The sequence below is a fragment of the Acomys minous genome, assembly GCF_964271855.1.
Source record: "Acomys minous genome assembly, chromosome: 13".
NCBI lineage: Eukaryota > Metazoa > Chordata > Mammalia > Rodentia > Muridae > Acomys > Acomys minous.
Genome location: NC_140495.1, coordinates 108017034 through 108037856, shown reverse-complemented (window position 1 = coordinate 108037856; position 20823 = coordinate 108017034). Strand labels below are relative to the sequence as shown.

Sequence of the window (20823 nt, the reverse complement as noted above, 5' to 3'; positions counted from 1 at the left end):
TGCACCTATACACAGCAAGAACTTACTCGTTTACTTTTTTTTTAGACAGGACTCTCATTATGCAGCTCTGGCTTGTTCTGGAACTCACTATGTAGACCAGGCTTGTCCCGAACTCAAGAGTCCCTCCTGCTTTCTGTCTCCCAAATGCTGGGCTTAAAGAGAGCCATTGCCTACCTTGCTTGGTTTATTTATTTATTTGAACAAGATTGTATAGTTCTTTTTTTTCAAAGATTTATTTGTTATTTATACAGTATTCTGCCCACACGTGTGCCTGCCCACCACAAGAAGACACCAGATCTCATTACAGGTGGTTGTGAGCCACCATGTGGTTGCTGGGAATCGAACTCAGGACCTTCAGAAGAACAGATGGTGCTCTTAACCTCTGAGCCATCTCTCTCCAGCCCCCTTTACTTGGTTTATAAACAAGAAAGTTTTGGAGCCCGAGTTATGACAGGCCATTTAGATATATCAGATTTGTTTGCTCTCAGATAGGGTCTCACAAAGCTCCTTGTGGCCTAGAACTCACCCTAAGTACGACAAGAAGCTTTGAACTCCTGCTTCCTCAACACTAAGTGTTGGGATGGGGCGTGGGGCACGAGGAGAAAACCACACCCAATACTACCCTACTGTACTGGGTATGTCTAACTCAGGAAGAAGAAAAAAAATATCTAGAAGGAAGTGAAATTAGTTTCGCTAGAACCCTCTTCTGGCAATACAGGTGAAAGCCACACAACATGCGCCACACCACCTTCCTCGTGGTATATGACACCCCCCACCCCACCCCATACCAGTTGGGGAGCTTAAGGTGTGTAGAGCCCTGTCTGAAAAACTGGTTTACATTTTAATTTTTCTTGGAAGCAATAAATCAGGTGATTTCTTATCACAACCCAGTTTCTCCTTTAGCACTCAGCGATTCTTGGGGTCTGTGTGCGCGGGGAGATCCAGCAGCGGCCGGCCAGCTAGAGCAAGGCTGTTACAAAAGGCTGAGGGCCATGGCGGGAGCTGTGCGCGCGCGCCGAGCTTTAAGTCTGCCTATGCCAGAATCCACCTTTCCTCGTGTGGAAGTGATCCAGGAGAACGCCTGATGTTGGTTTTTTTGTTTTTTCTTTTCAGACGGCCTTCCCGAGCCGCAGCGGCTGCGCGCGCGGTTTGCGCGAGAGGCGGGAAAACAAGAGTTGGGGCAAACTTTGCAGGCTCTCCGCTGGGGTGCTAGTTAGGGGTGGGGGGCGGCTCGGTGACCTTGAGAGCGACTCTCGGGCCCCTCAAGTCGGGGCGATGCTCGGGAACCGCAGCCACCCGGCAGGATGGCGAGCATGCACGCACGACTCTGACCCCCGCCTGCGGCTGCAGCCGCCCTCGCCCCGGAGCAATGGCGGCGGCGGCGGCGGGGTCTGCGTGTTTGGATTCAGCCGCAGCCTAGGCGGAAGTGAGGGAGTGAGGATGGGGGCGGGGGGGCGTCTGGGAGTCGCGAGAGGATGGCGGAGCCCGGCGCGGAGGCCCCGGGACCTGGGGGCACGCGGCGCCGAGCTCACGCCACCGCGCGTCTCCACCCACCTGACGGAACCGCCGGCGCGCGCTCCCAGTAACCGCGGTTTCTCGCAGCGTTTGTAGCCTGTGCGTCACGCCCTCCGCCGCCTCTGATTGGGCGGCCGGGCTTGGTCACGTGACCGACCAGGGACCTATAAATAGGGGCGAGGGGACGGCGGTGGTCCGCCATTTCGTGGACGCCGTAGGAGCGTGAGCATCCGTGCAGCAGAGCCAGAGGGGAGCGGGTGGGCCTGTCGGAGGCGTTAGGAGTTTGGGCTTCGGCGTTTTGATCCCAGGATCTCGGTAAGAGACCGGCGAACGGAGACCGGGAAGTGGAGTTTGGCAGAGCCGAGGTGGGGCTGGGCGCAATGGCGGCGCCTGGTTGAGACAAAGGGGCGCCGCCGCCGCCATTTTGTGACGTTCGGTCCCGGGCGGCGGCGGCGGCTGCGGGAGCACCCGGCCGAGCCGAAGATGCTTCCAGACTTTTGAGTCTGGGGCTTTTCTCATTTCCTTTGGAGGAAGCCTGGGCGAGGCATTAATCCGGACTAGGGTGCGGAGGAGGATCTGTAACCGAACGCCCCACGTCGCGGCCTTAAATTTGATGGCGCCTTTTTCCCCCCCCCCCTGTCTTGCTCTGGGAAGAGTCTTAAAAGATTTCTTTTTCCCCCCTTAAAGTCACGAGTCCAGACCAGGCCTTTCAGTGCATACTGAACCCTGCTACGGTCTCATGTATCTTTAATGCTGACTTAGTTTTTTTTTTTTAAACTGGAATGTAGTAAGTTTTATTTCTTGTAATTCAACTTCTGATCCAAGTTGAGTTGGAATTTTCTTTGATCTGCATGCTGGTAACAGGTGTGAAAAACGGGGATGGATGAGCTAGAGTTTAGTTTTCCTTTTTAAATTTTCACGGAATGGCTTGTTCTCCTAATTTGAGTCTTGGGCACAGGGTGGGGTCATGTCAAAATAGGATGTGCCTGGACTGAATATTTTAGTTAGATAATAGCCGGGTTTAGAACACTATGGTGAGTAAGTAGGAAAACACTTCGGACGTCTGAAGTTGGAGGCTTAATGGATGTATGTCCCCAAGGTTTTCTGTATATTGTATAGATGTCTTTTTAATAATAATGTTTCAGGCACAATTTTGGTGTGCCAGGGATTGTACTCAGGGCATTGTGTTTGATAAGCAAACACCCTACCTCTGTGTTATATCTTCCTAGTCCTCAAGATTAATTTTTGGGTGTAACTTTTCTTTCTTGGTTTTGGAGACAAGGTTTCTGAGTAGCCCTGGCTGCCCTGGACCTGCTTTGTAGACCAGACTGGCCATAAACTCAAAGGGATCCATCCGCCTGCCTCTGCTTCCCAAGTGCTGGCGTTAAAGGCGAGGGCCACCATGCCTGGTTTGTTTGTTTGTTTGTTTTCTAAAAAGATGGTGGTCCCTTTACCACTGTCCTTTGGCCTAGTGAGTCACAGGCGCGTGTGCCTGCCTAGCTGTAGTAGTTTTTAATGCATCCAGGACATTGTTGGAACCTTTGTCTTGCTTATTTCTGAGGCAGTTCTCAGTGTAGTCCTGGTTGTCACTCTTTTCGGTTTTTCAAGGCAGAGTTTTTCTGTAACTCTGGCTGTCCTGGACTCTAGACCAGGCTGGCCTCGAACTCAGCGATCCTCTTGCCTCTGCTTCCTGAGTGCTGGGATTAAAGGCATGAGCCACCATGCCTGGCCTTGGTTGGGTTGGCCTCAAACTGAGATCTGGAGCCTTTGCCTCCAGTAGAGGTAGGATTAAAGGTATCCGCTACCACCTCCCTGGTATTGTTAAGAGACAGTCTTACGCAGCCCAGGCTTTGCTCCTCATTTTCCTTTCTATATAGCCCTGGCTTTCCCAGAACTCCCTTTGGTAACCAGGCTGGCCTGGAACTCTCCACCTACCTCTCCTTGGGATTACCAGGACAGATTTTCTTGCATCTTAATGCTGTCCTTAAACCCCCTGAGTACTTTTTTTTTTTCTCTTCAGTTCACAAACAGCTCTTCCTGGCAGTAACTCACTCTTCTGGACCCCCCCCCCCCCCATTTTGGGCATTTCATTGTGGTTTTTCGTTTCGAGACAGGGTTTCTCTGTGTAGCCTTGACTGTCCTGGACTCACTTTGTAGACCAGGCTGGCCTTGAACTCACAGCGATCCGCCTGCCTCTGCCTCCCGAGTGCTGGGATTAAAGGCGTGCGCCACCACGCCCGGCTGGTTTTAGAGTATTTTAAAGATTTTTATACTTGGTGTTTGTCGTTATATTCCTGGTTGCTCTGCCATGTTTTGAATATGCAATTTGAAGTAGTTGTTTAGATTAGCCCAGCCTTTACTATTGGGAGTTAGTGAGATGTGTAGGGTTTTGCATTTTTTGATGTGTCTTTAGTGCTTGGAATTAAGTTTAGATGCACGCTAGGCAACACCACGTGGTTTGGCTGCTTGAAGAATTTGAAGGATTGCCTAAGGAAGTCTTTTGCGAAAGGTGGTGTTAGTATTCTAATAGTAAAGGAAGTTTTGTGGCAGTATATCTTGGAAACTTTTGACTGTGACAGGATCTTAATTATAGCCCTACCTGGCCTCAAACTTGTAATCTTAATGACTCTACCTTTTAAGACTAGCATTACAGGTCCCGCACAAGGAAGGAAGCCTTTTTTTTTTAATGTTGGTTTATTTTGTGTTTGGGGGGTGGTGTGTACCATAATGAAGTCAGAAAGTGGTTTGCAGTTTTCCAGTGTGGGCAATTCAAGTGGATGCTGTTGTTTATGCCTCTACCCGCAGTCTAAGGAGGCTTGAAGTGAAAGTTGGTGCCTTAGTTGGCGTACTAGTGAGTTTTGGCATTTATTGCTTGTCTGGTCCAAATGTTGTAGTTTATCAACACTTAATGACGGGGTGGGTGAAGGAAGATATATAATTCCATCTTTCTAGTTTCTGCTGTAGTTTCTTGGTGTCAATTGTGTGAGGGAACAGTGTAAAATGGCCAAAATGGTTGTACTGCCTTAGGGGAGAGGGAATGTCACACCTACTTGTTTTTAGCTTATTGGTGTTTTAAGATGGTTTCACCTGTCAGCAGATGCTGGTCTTGAATTTCTTCTACCCCCACCTCTGAACACCATAAGTACATTTGGTTGTTAAATTTAATTGGAAGTTAACAGGGATTCAAGCCTCATCCATAAGTCTGACTATGTAGCCCTGCCTGGCCTGTAGACTAGGCTAGCCTCAAGCTTACATCTGCCTGCACGCTGCTTCATTGTTAGGATTAAAGGCATATGTCAGCCACTGCACACGCCTTGGGCCTGGGACTTGTATGGGGTAGGCAGCAGAATACATTATTTGAGGGTAGTACTTGTAGATTTTTTCCCCCATCTGGTCTTTTAAGTTTTTATTTCTGTTTTAAACAGAGGTTATGAGTGTTAGGCTTGAATCCAGAACCTTGTACCTGCTCCTTAATACCTACCACTAATCTATACTTCCAAGCCTAGTTTGTCAAGACAGGGTTTCTCTGTAACTAGGCTGTCCTCAAACTCGGAATCCGCCTTCCTCTGCCTCCTGAGTGCTGGGATTAAAGGCGTGCACCACCATGCCCAGCTCAAGCCTATTTTTAAACTGAATTTTCCTAGGATTTGTTTTTAACTATAGATCCTTAAATTACTAAAATTTTTTAATTACAGAAATGCATCGTGATTCCTGTCCACTGGACTGTAAGGTTTACGTAGGTAATCTTGGAAACAACGGGAACAAGACTGAATTAGAACGGGCTTTTGGCTATTATGGACCACTCCGAAGTGTGTGGGTTGCTCGAAACCCTCCTGGCTTTGCTTTCGTTGAATTTGAGGATCCCCGAGATGCTGCTGATGCTGTCCGAGAGCTAGATGGAAGGTAATGTTAACAGCAAATAGTTAACCTGGTTTTCAGTGTTGAAATTATCTAAGATCTATGTACTGATACTCACTTGGATTTTATTTACACAGTGGCTATAGTTATGTACTGGAGCCCTATTTAAGATGGCTGACAGCTGTTCCACAGCATTCCTGTTTTTAGCTATATGTGATGGCTTACATCTTGAGTTTTCAAGTACTTGAGTTCAAGGTGCCTTGCCTACTACATAGCAAGTTAAAGCCAAGAATAATCAGCCTGGCATGGTGGTGCACACCTTTAACCCCAGCAGGCAGAGACAGATGCATCTCTGAGTTGGAGGCTGGCCTGGTCTATAAAGCAAGCTCAGGACAGCCAAGGCTAAACTGAGAAGCCCTGTCTCTTGGAAAAAAGTCTTAATTTAAAAAGTGGTTCAGAATTGTTTTGCTTTTTTGAGACAGGGTCTCGTGGTTAATATTTTTTTTTAAAGGATTTATTATGTATACAGTGTTCTGCCTGCATGTACACCTGCAGGCCAGAAGAGGACATCAGATCCCATTATAGATGGTTGTGAGCCACCATGTGGTTGCTGGGAATTGAACTCAGAACCTCTGGAGGAGCAGTCAGTGCTCTTTACCTCTGAGCCATCTCTCTGGCCCCAGTATAATATTTCTTACTTTAAAAACAAAAACACTTTATAGCCAGATGGTGGTGCACACCTTTAATCCCATCACTTGGGAGGCAGAGGCAGGTAGATCCTGGGTTCAATGCCAGCCTGTTCTAGAGAATGAGTTCCAAGACAGCCAGGGCTACGCAGAGAAACCCTGTGGGGCTGGGGAAATGTACTTATGTGCACACACATTATGTACACAAGACTTTAGCAACTTGAAGCAAAAACAGGTCTGGGGAACTTTAAAAAAAAAGATTTATTTAGCTGGGCATGGTGGCGCATGCCTTTAATCCCAGTACTCGGGAGGCAGAGGCAGGCGGATCACTGTGAGTTCGAGGCCAGCCTGGTCTACAAAGCGAATTCAGGGCAGCCAAGGGTACACGGAGAATCTGTCTCAAAAAGAAATTATGTATTGTTTTGCCTACATGTAGGGCTGCAGGCCAGAAGAGGGCACCATATCTCATAGATGGTTGTGAGTCATATTATGTGGTTGCTGGGAATTGAACTCAGGACCCTTGGAAGAGCAGCCAGTGCATCTCTCCACCCCGGGAACTCTTGAGACTGTCAAAAATTGGTTCCATTCCATTTGATTTAGTAGTTGAGGAGAAATAAAGGTGGGCTCCCTGGACCACTATCCTGCCATCAGCATTTTTGTGATAAGTGTTCCTTCTCCTTAGAACACTGTGTGGCTGCCGTGTAAGAGTGGAACTATCAAACGGTGAAAAAAGAAGTCGGAATCGTGGCCCACCTCCCTCTTGGGGTCGTCGCCCTCGGGATGATTACCGTAGGAGGAGTCCTCCACCTCGGCGCAGGTACTTGAGAGAACACGTTTTCGAGGAGGCATTGGTGTAATGGAGTAGTTAGGAAGGAGCAGGTATTTCTTCCTAAGGTTGTTGGTGGGTTTAAACTTGCTGTGAACATCGGAGAATGCTACAAAACATTTGCTGGGTGTAGTTTTGGGGTATGTGAGTTGTGCTGAGTGTTGGCTTTTGTCTGTAGGTGTATTATTCATGTTGGTAGTTAGTAACTTCTATCTTGGATCTGTCTTCTAGTTCATCTTCTAGTTGCATCTTTCCAAGTCTTCCCTTCAATTTAGGCCTTTTCCATTTCTTGACTCCATAATGATCAACATTACATTCAACTAGTTCTTCACAAATGTGTTTTCTACTAGCACAATTGTAGTATTTTATCAAACAGGCAGCTGTTTTAATGTTACAACTGGTAAAGTAGAAATCTTTCTGAAACAAAACTTAAATCACTGACCAGTGAAGGGGGCAAAAAAGTATTCCCAGTCATCCGTTCTTGAATCCCAAATAGGAGAGAATTCTGTTTTTTCATGATTGAAATGACATCATTCTTGGACCAGGCAGTATTGCCTGGATGCAAACTCCTTATCTCCTCAAATCAAGCCTCCAAAATAGTTCTGTAGGACTGAATTTACCTCTTACAGGTGAGTGAAGTCCCAGGAGATAGGAGATCAAAATTTTGCCCTTTTGCTATTTTGAAAAACAACACACTGTTGCCCATCATAATAAAGAGTATTTGTTAGCTAATAGATGGTTGTACTGATGGCTTGTTTTTCATTTTTTTTGTGCTTTTTGGTCCATCTATTAATAAAAATGAACCCCGTTACAGAGTCACCATCATGTCTCTTCTCACCACCCTCTGAATCTGCATTAGCCAGTCAACTAGCCCTTTCAGCGTCATGTGACCAGCGCGCCCCATTCAGCTTGGCTGGTGTCGTTTCACATGACCCAGGCTGGCCAGTCGTCAGGTTGCACCGCCCTTTGGTTCCCGAGCATGCTGTTTTCTCTCAGCCTTCTCTCCAACCTTAACCAAATCGGCAGCAGCCACCTCGACCGCCCACACATTCCTGGCCAATCAGCTCAGCTGTTTATTTACCAAATGTCTTCACAACAACTACAGCAGCAGCCTTCGGCTAACAAAAAAGCAGGAAAAATCCACAACACCCCCTTCGCCAACCAACTAAGTCCAACGCAACATCTGGCAAAACCTTTTCAGCAAATTCTTCCTGGCCGTCAGTCCGGCAGCCTCACCTCACCATTTCTAGCTTGTTGAAACCCAAAACTAGTAAGTTTTTCCTGCTTATACAGTTTACTGCTGGTTAAAAATAAGGAGTAAGCGGCTTAAAGTAATTCTTTTTCTGGATCAAAGGCTGGCTGTGCATAATTGAATGGTAACGTACAATATATTGCTTGAAACAACTTTTAAGGGTGATAGGGAACTCATAATGTGACTAGACCTTCAAGTGCATGTGTGAGATGCCAAACTAAAATTTTAATATCTCTAACAGATTTTAGCTTTTCTTCCTAGCAAAAATTTGTTGAATCCTATCACCTTTAAATGGTTTTACTAACAGTTTTCAAAATTTTAAAAATTTTGGGGGTGAAGTGTGGGCCAAGCTACAGTAATTTGATAAGCCTAAACACTCTTAAATGTGACATCACAAATGCAGTTCTAATGTAGCACTAAATGGCATCCATATTTACACCTACCGCGTTTTCACAAAATTACACTATCCACCTGGTACCTAAGTCTTGTTATGGACTTAAAAGGTTTGCATGGGTTCCAAATACTGGGTTACGGCACTGTTTTTGGAACTACTTGTGGGACAACATTTTGGTGTGTTTGGGGTAGTGGAGTTAGCTTGACATGAAGTTTTGCATTGGACAGATCTGCTGTGAAGCATTCTTTGTTAAAATGAATCCATGGTTGGAATACCTGCTTTCACTTGAGCTTTTTGTTTCTTAATCCTTCTGTGTCCCACCCCCACCCCACTTTTTTTTTCCTTTTCTTTTTTTATTTTTGGACGATGAGTGCCATTTCTTCGGCACATTCACTGGGCCCAACAGTGAGATTGAAAAGTTGGGAAATGCCTCACGCCACATATACTAGTTGACAATTAGCCTAATTTTGCTGTTTCTGCTTTTAGATCTCCAAGGAGGAGAAGCTTCTCTCGAAGCCGGAGCAGGTAAATGTTTTGCTGTCCCATTCTCAGAAATGGCAGCTTCTTATAACTGTTTCCAGTGTAGTTGTTTAATGAGATTTAGATAACCCTGACACTAATAATTACAATGTCACAGATAGCATACAGTCACCCTTGTTAAGGAATGGTAAGCCAGCCTTTTTTGCAAGGAAAATGTCAAATAAATTATTGTGTCTTCTGTTGCTTCAGGTCACTTTCTAGAGATAGGAGAAGAGAAAGGTCTCTGTCTCGTGAGAGAAATCACAAGCCGTCTCGCTCCTTCTCTAGGTCTCGTAGGTAAGTTCACTACTGACAGCTGTTGACCATGCATATGTGGTCTTTTCTTACTATGTACTAAAAAGTAACTTTTTTTTTCCTTTTAGCCGATCTAGATCAAATGAAAGGAAATAGAAGACCAGTTTGCAAAAGAAGTGGTGTACAGGAAATAACTTCATTTGACAGGAGTATGTACAGGAAATTAAAGTTTTGTTTAAGACTTCATAAGCTTGGTGCATTTTTAAGATGTTTTAGCTGTTCAAATTTGTTTTGTCTCTTGGAACAGTGACAGATAACGATGTAATCTCTAAGGTTTCAAATGGATCATTTGAGGCATGTGATATCAAGAATTGTTACTTTACAATGTTCCCTTAAGCAAGATTGAATTTGCTTTGAACTTTAGTTTTTCATAGACTGAAATAAACCTAGATTGTGCTCAGTTAAAGTGTGATGTGCTAATGATAGAGAAACAACTGGCGGAGATGGGATAAAACTGTAGTTTCTTTAGTGGCTGGGATATGGCGGCGTGGAGCAGTGGTTGCGATGACAAGCTGCCGGGACACAGGCCTGCAGGCGGAGCGGGAACTGCACTCTGAAGCCTGTGTACAAGGCTTCCTTCCTGGTTGCTATATATGGATGCACAGCTGTTTGTAACATTCTTTATTTGGAAATGTAAGTCTAAGACACCAGTCAATGTCCTGTCAGTTTAAGGGTACATTGTAGAGCCAAACTTTTGAGTTACTGTGCAAGAATTTTTTTTTCATGCTGTCATTTGTAATATGTTTGTGAGAATCCTTGGGATTAAAGTTTTGGTTACAAATTGTTGTTTAACTTGAAAGAAAGCCTGTTTTTCTTTGCACACTCAAATCTGTGAGCTTGGTATCAAGTCCAGGGACAACATTCCTATTGGAAGCCATACTTATATTTTCTTGTAAAGTACTTTTGAATTAATAAAATACTAGCATAATTGTGTAGTAGTCAGTTGAGTGAGCCCACTGTTAGTATTGTTCTTATCCCCAAGAAAGCAGTTGGTTACCCACTTCATTCTTTAAAGAAACAAAACTAAAAGGGACTGGATTAGTGAAGGAATTTTCCCCCTTTTGCTTGTTACCTTTGAGAGTGAGCCAGCCATTTTTAGGAGTGGAAGCCAGTTTAGAACCATGACACTTAGTGACTAACTTTTAAAGTAAATTGTAACTCTTAAGTTGCCCATCAAGAGTGGCTTTGATCTGCAGCATGAACACATTCAACAAAGTTTTAAAATTGATTTCATTTTATAACTTGAGGTGTTTGCATGGGATTCCAAACTGATCATCATGTAAAATCCACAATGTGGTTAAATGTAACAGTGCACAGTTGACTGTGGAGGCATGCATACCCTTTCTCAGAAATCTGGAGTTGTGGTTTCAGTTTTTGTGTGTGTGTGTGCAATTAGATTAAATCATAATGCAACAGTCTTGTGGCTTAAATTTTCTTAAATACTGTTCTTTTGAGATAGTTCTTTGGATTATGCTGTACTGACTTTCTTTAAAATGGAAGATGCCATTGTGCTAAGTTCAATCTGTAGGCTTACATAAGTTGTCCACACATACCACTCCAAATCGTTAGCCTTAAACAGTAAATCTCAGAAAGGAGGGAGTTGTGTCCAGAAGCCTTTAAAATAAGTACCCATGTTCAAAAAAAGATACTTTTAAATTTGGGCTGCCTGTTAATGTGTTAGGAGTTTTGAGTGTAATGTTGAAGTTAGGGGTACAGGTGTTTTCTGGAAGTTGTTATTAGTACTTGGTGATGATTAGGAAAAGCATTTGAGAGTCAGAAATTGAAGGTTTCTCATTTCATTATGGGTCACCTCAGATGCATGATACATAGCTACCCTTCACTTAGCACTTATGTACCAAATGTGTGATGGCATCTACCCTTCATTGGACCACAGTGAAGCTGAATTTGAATAGGAGAGCTTAAGTTTTTTCTTTACATCTCTGCTTCACTTTGACATAGTGCTGCTTAAACTAGGGATGGTGTTGATCATAGAAGTCTTCAATGATACTATACACAGCCAGATTCTAGGCTGTTAACAGAGTTTCAGAATGACCCAGCACTGTTAGCACGGAAGAGTTACAGGTAATAAACACCATAGTTCTGTACCAGTAACTGGTTTAGTGCCTTGTCTAAATGTGCTTTTCTTTTCTTAATCCAGGTGGGATTTTAGTTTTCAGACAAGTAATCTCTTCCAGTTGTATATTTTTGTACTGCCAGACTGTTGCCTTCTGGTCTTCCTTTTGGGGGAGGGACATAAAAGATCTTTATTAAAGACACTGAAAAAAACTGGGTTGGAGTATATTTTATCTAAACAATCCGGTAATAATGAATTTGATTTTTACATTCCTACACTATTTCTTACCCTGTCTCATACAATGTATACTGTGTGCCTGGTTAGTGTGGTGTCCTTGGAGGCTTTGAAGAGAGCCTGTGATTGTCCAGTGGGGTTTTGTACTGCAGCATTTCCTTGATAGGATGACATGCCTAGTGTTTAAGTTATCACTTAGTGTCCCAGTGCTTTATTTTCAGAGCATAATTAAGTCTTCCACAAAGCTACAGGTAGTGGGTTGTACCCCTGCCTCCTGTGTGGGTCTCAGGTGGTGTTAGACTCTGGCTGGGCAGTAAGGACCCTGAGCGGTCCTGCTTTTGGCCCACACTTTTGCTACTTAGACTGGGTGTTAAACCCATGATGCACACAGATAAAGGTCACCGAGCTGCTACCTAACAATTCCTTTAAATTCTTGCTTCAGAATACTTTAATGCTTATCTAGGGGTCATTTGCACCTTTTTTTATTCTCATCCATTCATTGAATAATTGAGGGTCCCCCCAGAACTTCTAACACAACGGGAGTATGGTTGGGGAAAAGGTATTTTGAGGTTCTTTGGAAAATAGCATGAGTTGTTAGGAGCCTCTTTTCTAGGATAACACATAGCCTGGCTCCTCTACGGCACCATGCAGTGCGTTGTGCCACAGAATCTGAGTTGGTGAGGTTGGAGAGGGTGGAATCTGGTTAAGAGCACTGGCTGCCCTCACCAGAACTTAGCTGGTTTCCAGAGGATTTGATACCCTATATGAGGTGTGAACAAGTGTCTTTCATGAGGTGTAAGGGATATCAGAACAAGGAATACCTGAGTTCTTAACAAGAAGGCTTTCAAGGTTTCACATATAGTGGTTCAGGCCTAACCTTTTTGCAGAGTTCCATATCCAACACCCACACTGGGCACCTATAAGTTCCAGTTCTGTCAGGGCAGCAGAATCCTAGCTGGGTAGGAAGCACACAGGATGCCTTAAAGGTCGGGCATTGTGTGTGGCTTGAGAATATTTGAGTTTTAGGGGGATACTCCCAAGTTACAAGACTGAAGGGCAGTTAGCTGGAGCTTTGAAGTGGGTTTTCAGGGGCCCAGTGGTAGCAAGCCCGAGACCCCTTTCCCTACTTGCGGGTGGCTGACAAGTTTGTTTAGAAAAACTATGTATACAGTGCTCTGCCTGCATAACTGCTTGCAGGCCAGAGGAGGACATGAGGTCACATTATAGATGGTTGTTAAAGACCATGTGGTTGCTGGTTTAGAGTCTGATGTATCCTAGGCTAGCCTCAAACCAGCTAGATAGCTGTCTCTACCTCCTGACAGATTGCAGGCATACACCAGTGCCATGCTTAATTCAGTGTTCCAGGAATCCAACTCAGGGTTTCATGCATGCTAGTTAAGTACTCAACTAAAGTGCAGCCTCATCCCCTTCGGCCTGTTTAAAAAAATCAGAATGGCATCCTCCACTATTTTGAGGTGATGTTTGAGATTGAGCCCAAGGGCTTTGTGAAGATAAGCCGCTCCACTGCTGAAAGCCTCAGTCCAGGGCTTTGAGTCCCAAGTACATGCTCATTTGGAGCTCTTGCACCAGCCCTACATCTTTCCTGCACCTAGCACTGAACTGTAGCTGTGTATGTAGCTCAGTGACTACTGCTTAGCATACAACAGACACTGGTGGTCAGCACTGGGGTCTAAGTTCCTATGCGAGTGAGGCCTTACAGAAACAGCTTACTATTTCTGGAGGCTGGAGATGGTTCAGTGGTTAAGAGCACTCTTCCAGAGGTTCCGAGTTAAATTCCTGGCACCCACATGGCAGCTCACAACTTGCCTGTAATTCCAGTTCCAGAGGATGTGACACCCTCTCACAGACAGACATAGAGGCAAAACACCAATGCAAATAAAAACACTTAAAAAAAAAAAAAGCCTCTTACAACGCCTTATTCTTCCTCTTCTCACTCTTGTCTGTCGCTGGAGTACCTTTCCTCCCCCCTCCCCCATGCTCATTTAACAAACTCTACAACGTTAAGAAAAAAACTTGTATGAGAGGGCAAAGATGCTCAAATCAGACCATATTGGCCTACAGGGAAAGCTCTAGTGGAGATGCATACAATGAATGCCAGCTGTGGCAAGGGAGGGTGGGGACCAGAGCTCAGGGCAAGCAGACGTTGAACTGATAAAATGGCAAGTCTGTTTTTACTATCTCACTTGTCCTCAGAGCTAACACCAAAGCAACAGGTGTTGCAATGGAATACTACTCAATGCCACTAAGCACAAGGAAGCCTTGAAATTGGCAGGTAAATGGATGGCGAGGTAACCCTGACCCCCCTGCATGGTATGCTCAAAAGTGGATATTACTAGCCCAACATAGATGTCCTCTGAGAGGCTCCACCCAGCGGGGAGTGGACTGGGCCTGGCAGCTGGATTCTGGGCAGTGAAGCTCTGCGAGCTGTGTGGAAGAGTTGGGGGATGGAAGGCGGGGCTTGTCAGGGGCTCCACAAGGAGGCTGTCAAGGTTGGCGGGTCTCAACCCAGGGGACCTACACAAACTGACACCAACCAAGGACATTGCAAAAGCAGAGAATCGAGACATCTTGTTCAGACATAGCCGGTGGACAGCGCACTCTCCATGCGGGGGAGCAGGAGGGGGCGGGAGCAGGGGACTGCGGCTGGTCATCGCTCTTGGCGGAGGCTCTGTGGGAACACAGGAAGGGGATGCAGGCTCTCCAGACTAGAGCTGATAGGTGGGAGAGGAGGAGGAGGACCCCGCCTGTCAGAGGTCTCTGGACGGGGACTGAGGGATTACAATTGGGATGTAATGTGAATAAATTTAAAAATGGGGGGAAAAAAGTAACTCATGCTGGAAAGTGGGGTGGGATGAGATGGGGGGGGGTGAGTGACTGTCTCCCAGATATGATAGCTGAAATTGCAGGTGTGTGCCAGTATGTACGCTCCTTTTCCAAATCTTAATGTACATTTTGTATTCCGTGCGTAATAGGTTCAGCCCCAATCACGTCAGTAATTCCTAGTGTTTAGGCAGTTAACATCTGCACTACTTCCCTAAAGCCCGCCGTGCCCCAAAGCCTCGTGAGAAGTTTACAATTCAGTTGCCCAGCTACCCACTAGGAGGCAGTACTGCCCTGCTGAAGACCTGGGACCAAATCCTTTGCCCTGAGGTCAGCATTGAGAGTAATGACGCAGTGACTGGAGCACTTCTGGTCCCCACCCGCTCATTCACTGACTGACTGGGGCCCGTCCTTGTCATATATGTTGAAACTAAAGCTCACGCCAAACCTCTTACTGAGTGTAGAAGAGTTTTGACTTCCATGGCGTTTCAGGCACAGAACCTAAAGCATACATACAGGCAGAAACCAGATCTGACACATTCGCAGCCCAGTGGGCTTTGCTCAGGATTTCAGAGAGTGAGGAGACCTTAGGGATGGCTGGAGGCTGTAGTTTTCTAGTTTTGAAAGTTGAGGAACAAGCTAACAATGGTCCCAGCACTCAGGAGGCAGAGGCAGGTGGATCTCTGTGAGTTCAAGGCCAGCCTGGTCTACAAAGTGAGTCCAGGAGAGCCAAAGCTGCAACAGAGAAACCCTGTCTCGAAAACCAAAACAACAAAAAAAGGAAGGACAAAGAAAAAAGAAACAGTTGAGGAATTATAAAAAATAAAAAAGCGGGCAGTGTTGGCACACACTGTTAATCCCAGCACTTGGGAGGCAGAGGCAGGTAGAGCTCTGTGAGTTCCTGGCCAGCCTGGTCTACAAAGCAAGTTCCAGAACATCCAAGGCTGCACAGAGAGACCTGTCCCCCCCAAACTAAAATAAACAAATAGACCCTATTTCAAAAAACCAAAGTAAGTAAATGAAATAATGTTATGTGCATGCCTGATTATATGTCTGTAAAACAAGTACGTGCAGAATTGTATTGGCCAGAAGGAGGTGTCAGATCCCCTGGAACTACAGTTGCTGTTGCGAGCCTCTAAGCTTGCTAGAAAACACACCAAGTCCTCAGTGAGAGAGGTAAGCACTGCCACTGGGAGAGTGCGTCTTAAATAGCTCTGGAGCCATGCGTGTGAGAATTCCCTGTGCTGCCCATGGCTCAGCACTTAGAAACAGCTGAGGCCCATGGAGGGTGAGTGACCTCACGGATGGAGTGCAGCTGGGGCCACTTCTCCTACTGCTGTCTGTTTCCTGGCTGGTCAGCCCTTCACCCTGAGAGCGGGCGGGCAACCTGCCAGCTGCCCTGGCCGATAAAGCTTCAGACGGATGGCAAACAGTGCTCGCTCCAGGAGTCAACACAGGTCTGATTCAGCCTGTGGTTTGTGCCTGTGCCAGCCCCAAGACTGCCTTCACAGCCTCTGCTCCGTTTGTCACTTCCGTGGCCAGGTTGGGACTCTTGTACCAGCCGAGACTCCTGTGAGCATGTGACCTGCACTGGCTTACTCAGACCCCCACCGCAGATGTGCCTGCCCATGCCCCTGGGCGGACACACAGTCTTGCCCCATCCTCGCAGTTTGAGCAAAAAGGTGGAGCCCACAACACAGGGCTGGGCACAGCATTGCCAGGGCTGGCCCTTGTTGGCAGCAGACTCCTCGCCAACAGGTGTTGGCTCTGAAGAACAGTGGAACAGGTGGGTTGCCCACCCCCAGGATTTCACAAGTGCTCTCGTTTGCATCTGTTCTTTGAAAGAGACCATTTGCAGATGCAAACAGCCAGGCCTGTTACACAGAGAAACTCTGTCTCAAAACAAAAACAAAACAAAACAAAAAACAAACAAATAAACAACACCAAAGAGAAAATTGTTTGTTTTTTGAGACAGGGTTTCTCTGTGTGTAGTCTTGAAACTCACGCTGTAGACCAGGCTGGCCTTGAACTCACACACCTTTCCCTCCCAGGTGCTAGAACTAAAGGCATGCTTCTCCTTCAGCACCACCTGGCTTCTTTCTTTTTTTTTTTTTTAATTTTATTTTTTGGTTTTTAGATACAGGGTTTCTCTGTGTAGTCTTTACTGTCCTGGACTTTGTAGACCAGACTGGCCTCAAACTCACAGACACCTGCCTGCCTCTGTCTCCCAAGAGCTGGGATTACAGGCATCCACCACCACTGCCCGACTTATTTATTTGTTTGTTTTTTGAGACAGGGTTTCTCTGTGTAACAGCTCTGGCTGGCCTGGAACTTGCTCTGGCTGGCTTCAAACTCACAGAAATCTGCCTGTCTCTGCCTCCCAAGTGCTGGGATTAAGGGCGTGCGCCACCATTACCCAGCCTTCTTAATTTATTTTTAAAAAGGATATTTCATTTTTATTTTACGTGTATGGGTGTTTTGCCTGCATGTAGTCTGTGTGCTGCGTGGGGGACAGGTGCTCACAGAGGCCAGAAGAAGATGTTGGATCCCCTAGAACTGGAGTTGCAGGTGTCGGGGAACTCTCATATGGGGGCTGGAGAGGTGGCTCAGTGGTGAAGAGCACTGGCTGCTCTTCCAGAGGACCCGGGTTGGATTCCCAGCTCACAACTGTCTGCCATTCCAGTTCTGACACCCTTACACAGCCATACATGTAGCCAAAGACCAATACCCCTACAAATAAATTGGCTGAGTGGTGCATGCCTTTAATCCCAGCACTCAGGAAGCAGGGATAGTCGAATTTCGAGTTCTAGGCCAGTCTGGTCTACAGAGTGAGTTCCAGTACAGCCAAGGCTACACAAACCCTGTCTTGAAAAATAAAAAAACAAACAAAACCCCAAAAACAATCTATAAAAACAAAAAGCCGAGAGTGGTGGTGGCGCACTCCTTTAATCCCTGCACTCGGGAGGCAGAGGCAAACGGATAGCTGTGCATTCCAGGCCAGCCAGTCAAGGACACCCAAGGCTACACAGAGAAACCCTGTCTCGAAAAACAAAAACAAAACAAAAAACCCAAAAAAACTGGGCAGTGGTGGTACACTCCTTAAGTCCCAGCATTTGAAAGGCAGAGGCAGGCAGATCTCTGGTATTGAGGCCAGCCTGGTCTACAGAGTAAGTTCTAGGACAGCCAGGGCTATACAGAGAAATCCAGACTCAATCCCTACCCACTAAAAAAAAAAAAAAAAAGCGTGCCATCACATTTGGCTACTTTCCCCCCTTCCTTCCTTTTAGAAAACTGAATAGGAGAAAGACTACAAAACATAAAGCATTTGTTGTTGTTTTTAAAGACTCTTTATAGCCCAAGCTGGCCCAGAACTCACTATGTAGCCTAGTTGGTGTCCTCCATTCTCAACTTAGTCCTCTGTCTCTACCTCCTAGGTGCTAGGATCACAGATGGGGGCCACCATGTTCACGCTGTGCATTTGGGGGCTCTCCTGCTCAACCTCTGTCACCCAGCTGTGACCTGGAAACCACATGCTCCTCCAGGCTTGCTGGGACAAAGCCAACAAGGTGACATATGGGAGGCACCAGGCACCGAGGAAGCCCGGTAGTGGGTGAGCTGGGTTTCCCTTTACCCGCCGCTCTATTGCACCCTCATTAATCACCCACTTTTCATTCAAAGGTAATCCATCTGACCATAAAAGAAGAATCGGCAGTCTAGCCAGAGGGGCCCAGGGGCGGCTGGACTCATCCATTTTCCTGTGTGTGTGTGTGTGTGTGTGTGTGTGTGTGTGTGTGTGTGTGTTTTATTCTGGGAAATTTCTTCATGTGTGCTTCGAGGGTGTTTGGTGATATCCTGTCTTCACTTTCTTTTTTTTTTTTTTTTAATATTTTATTTAATTTTAATTTATGTGTGTTGGTGTGAGGGTGTATGAATCTTGGAGTTACAGACAGTTGTGAGCTGCCATGTGGGTGCTGAGAATCGAACCTGGGTCCTTTGGAAGAGCAGGCAGTGCTCTTAACCACTGAGCCATCTCTCCAGCCCCCTGTCTTCACTTTCAAATGGGGAATGAGCATCCCTGAAAGAGGAGGTTCCTTTGCAGGGTCACTCAGGTAGTAGGGAGGTTGGAAACCCACAGCTTCTGAGTCCAGGCCCTGTACCCTAGAATCAGGCCCAGGAGCCTCAGAGCACACCACTGGCTCTCTACACATGCCCTGAAAACCCATGATGCCATATTCGCTGTGAGAATCCCTTGACCACCCTCAGCTGGGATTAGGGGGGGGGTCGCGGTGGCGGGTAACCCATTTAATCCCAGCACTCAGGAGGCAGAGGCTGGTGGATCTGAGTTCGAGGCCAGCCTGGTCAACAGAGTAAGTTCCAGGACAGCCAAGGCTACACAGAGAAACCATGTCTGGGAAAAACAAAACAAAAGTTCTGGGAATAGGGAGGCTGTGCAACTCTCTGAGGAGGTAGGGTCTCAGGGCCCTTGGTTTGCCTCCCCTGGGAATCCTGGGTTGGGACTGCCCTTTGTCTGCCCGAAGGCACGGTGTTTCCCCTTGCTTTCAAGGCTGTTTTGCTGCTTCTTTGTTTTCTGCCTTTTCCTGTTTTTTTGCCTGCCTGTTTTAGGGGTTCCCAGCAGGTACTGCCACTGTTTCCGGAAGCAAACACACTTCTAGTACTAAACATAATCCTCTGTTAAAATTGCACGTAGACAGCCAGGCTTAGTGGCGCATGCCTTTAATCTCAGCACTTGGGAGGTAGAGACAGGCAGATCTGAGTTTGAGGTCAGCCTGGTCTACAAAGTGAGTTTCAGGACAGACAGGGCTACACAGAAAAACCCTGGCCTCGAAAAACAAAGATAGACTGCCCCCCAAAAAAACTGCACCTGGGCTGCAGGCAAGCTGTGTCTATAGATCTATTTCATGCAGAATGCCAGAGAGACAGTGTCCAGGAAGCCTGACTGAAGTAGCTATGTCATCGCTTTGATGTGGTCCCTTCAGGGGCCCAAACAAGTGGCATCCCCACCCTACCTTCCTGTGCCTGTGTATGGTCCGATCCGGTGGTCCTGAGGATCACTTTCCACCTGTGGGCAGAGACAGGCTGAGGTGACACACACGTATGTGAGAGATCACACCTGTCTCTTCTCCTTACTGCCCCTGAGCACATGATTATGGCATGTCAATATTGCCTGGCACTTCAGGCCAGATGTAGCCCCTGATAGGAGACATCTTGGGCTGCAAAGTTTCCCCCCCCCCAAACTAGCATTCCTAGGGTTCACGGTCTTCAGGGAAAAAAATAAGGCGGGTCTACAGACATGTCTGGTGTGCTGATGCACAGGCTGGGTTGGGCTAAACAGTGGTAGGCTTTGCTTCTCATGGAACCTGGACCGTACTAGCTAGTGTTTGGCCAAGCTTGCAATATTCTCTTAAAACTTAACCTGGGGGCCAGGCGGATGGCTCAGCGGGTGAAGCCTCTGCTGGTGCCAAGTCTGGCAACCAGAGTTTGAGCTCAGAGACTCACTCATGTATTGAGAAAAAAAGAAAGAGTCTTTGTAGACCAAGCTGGCCCAGAATTTACTATGTGGAATTTATTACAAAATTACTATTTCTCAATAAATAAGTAGCCATGTTTTGAAAGACTAAAAAAAAAAAAATGGTTTGCGTGTTGTAACAAAAATCCACCCTCACAAGCTGTCCTCTGGCCTCTCTGTGCACACACACACACACACACAATCTTTTTTGAGACAAGCTCTCTCTATGTAGTCCTGACTGTCCTGGATCTTACTCTGTAGACCAGGCTGGCTTCAAACTCACAGAGATCCTTCTGTCTCTGTCTCCCAGGTGCTGGTATTAAAGGGTGTACCACCACACTTAGACACCCAGAATCAATCTCTGTCTCTGTCTGTCTGTCTCTTTCTCCCTCTCTCTCCAGTTTTTTTGAGACTGGGTTTGTTTGTATAACAGAGACTCTCTTTGTAGACTAGACTGGCTTCGAACTCACAGAGATCCTCCTGCCTCTGCCTCCGGAATGCTGGGGTTAAAGGTGTGTGCCACCACATCCAGCTTGGAATCTTAACAAAACTTGAAAAACTCAAATCTTCACAGAACTCTTTTGGAGGCCTACCTTCACTGCACACAAAGAAATTAAAGCTTGTAGAAGAGACTGTTACAGCTAGGACTAGGGTCCCAGGTAGACTGTTCTGGTGTTGTGTGTGGTGTGTGTGTGTGTGTGTGTGTGTGTGTGTGTGTGTGTGTGTGTGTGTGCTCAGATGTCCATTCAAGTACACAGAAGCCAGTGACCATGGACACCCTG

At 46.3% G+C, this 20823-nt stretch overlaps 1 protein-coding gene across 1 annotated transcript; it reads left to right on the top strand.

Annotated features, from left to right (window-relative positions):
- Window positions 1-1671: 1671 nt before the first annotated feature.
- On the top strand, window positions 1672-10780 carry SRSF3 (serine and arginine rich splicing factor 3). Its single transcript, XM_084753166.1, has 6 exons — window positions 1672-1830; window positions 5211-5418; window positions 6742-6876; window positions 9018-9056; window positions 9261-9347; window positions 9434-10780. Exons 2-6 carry the CDS (start codon window positions 5213-5215, stop codon window positions 9459-9461), a joined length of 495 nt encoding a protein of 164 aa, XP_084609292.1. The 5' UTR covers window positions 1672-1830; window positions 5211-5212; the 3' UTR covers window positions 9462-10780.
- The last annotated feature ends 10043 nt before the right edge of the window (window positions 10781-20823 follow it).

What these genes read in the sequence shown, in the direction of transcription:
- SRSF3 (XM_084753166.1), top strand. Translation starts at nt 5,213, where the DNA reads ATGCATCGTGATTCCTGTCCACTGGACTGTAAGGTTTACGTAGGTAAT. An exon ending in GTCCGAGAGCTAGATGGAAG is followed by an intron (nt 5,419 to 6,741) that starts GTAATGTTAACA and finishes CCTTCTCCTTAG; the next exon opens with AACACTGTGTGGCTGCCGTG. An exon ending in TCCTTCTCTAGGTCTCGTAG is followed by an intron (nt 9,348 to 9,433) that starts GTAAGTTCACTA and finishes TTTTCCTTTTAG; the next exon opens with CCGATCTAGATCAAATGAAA.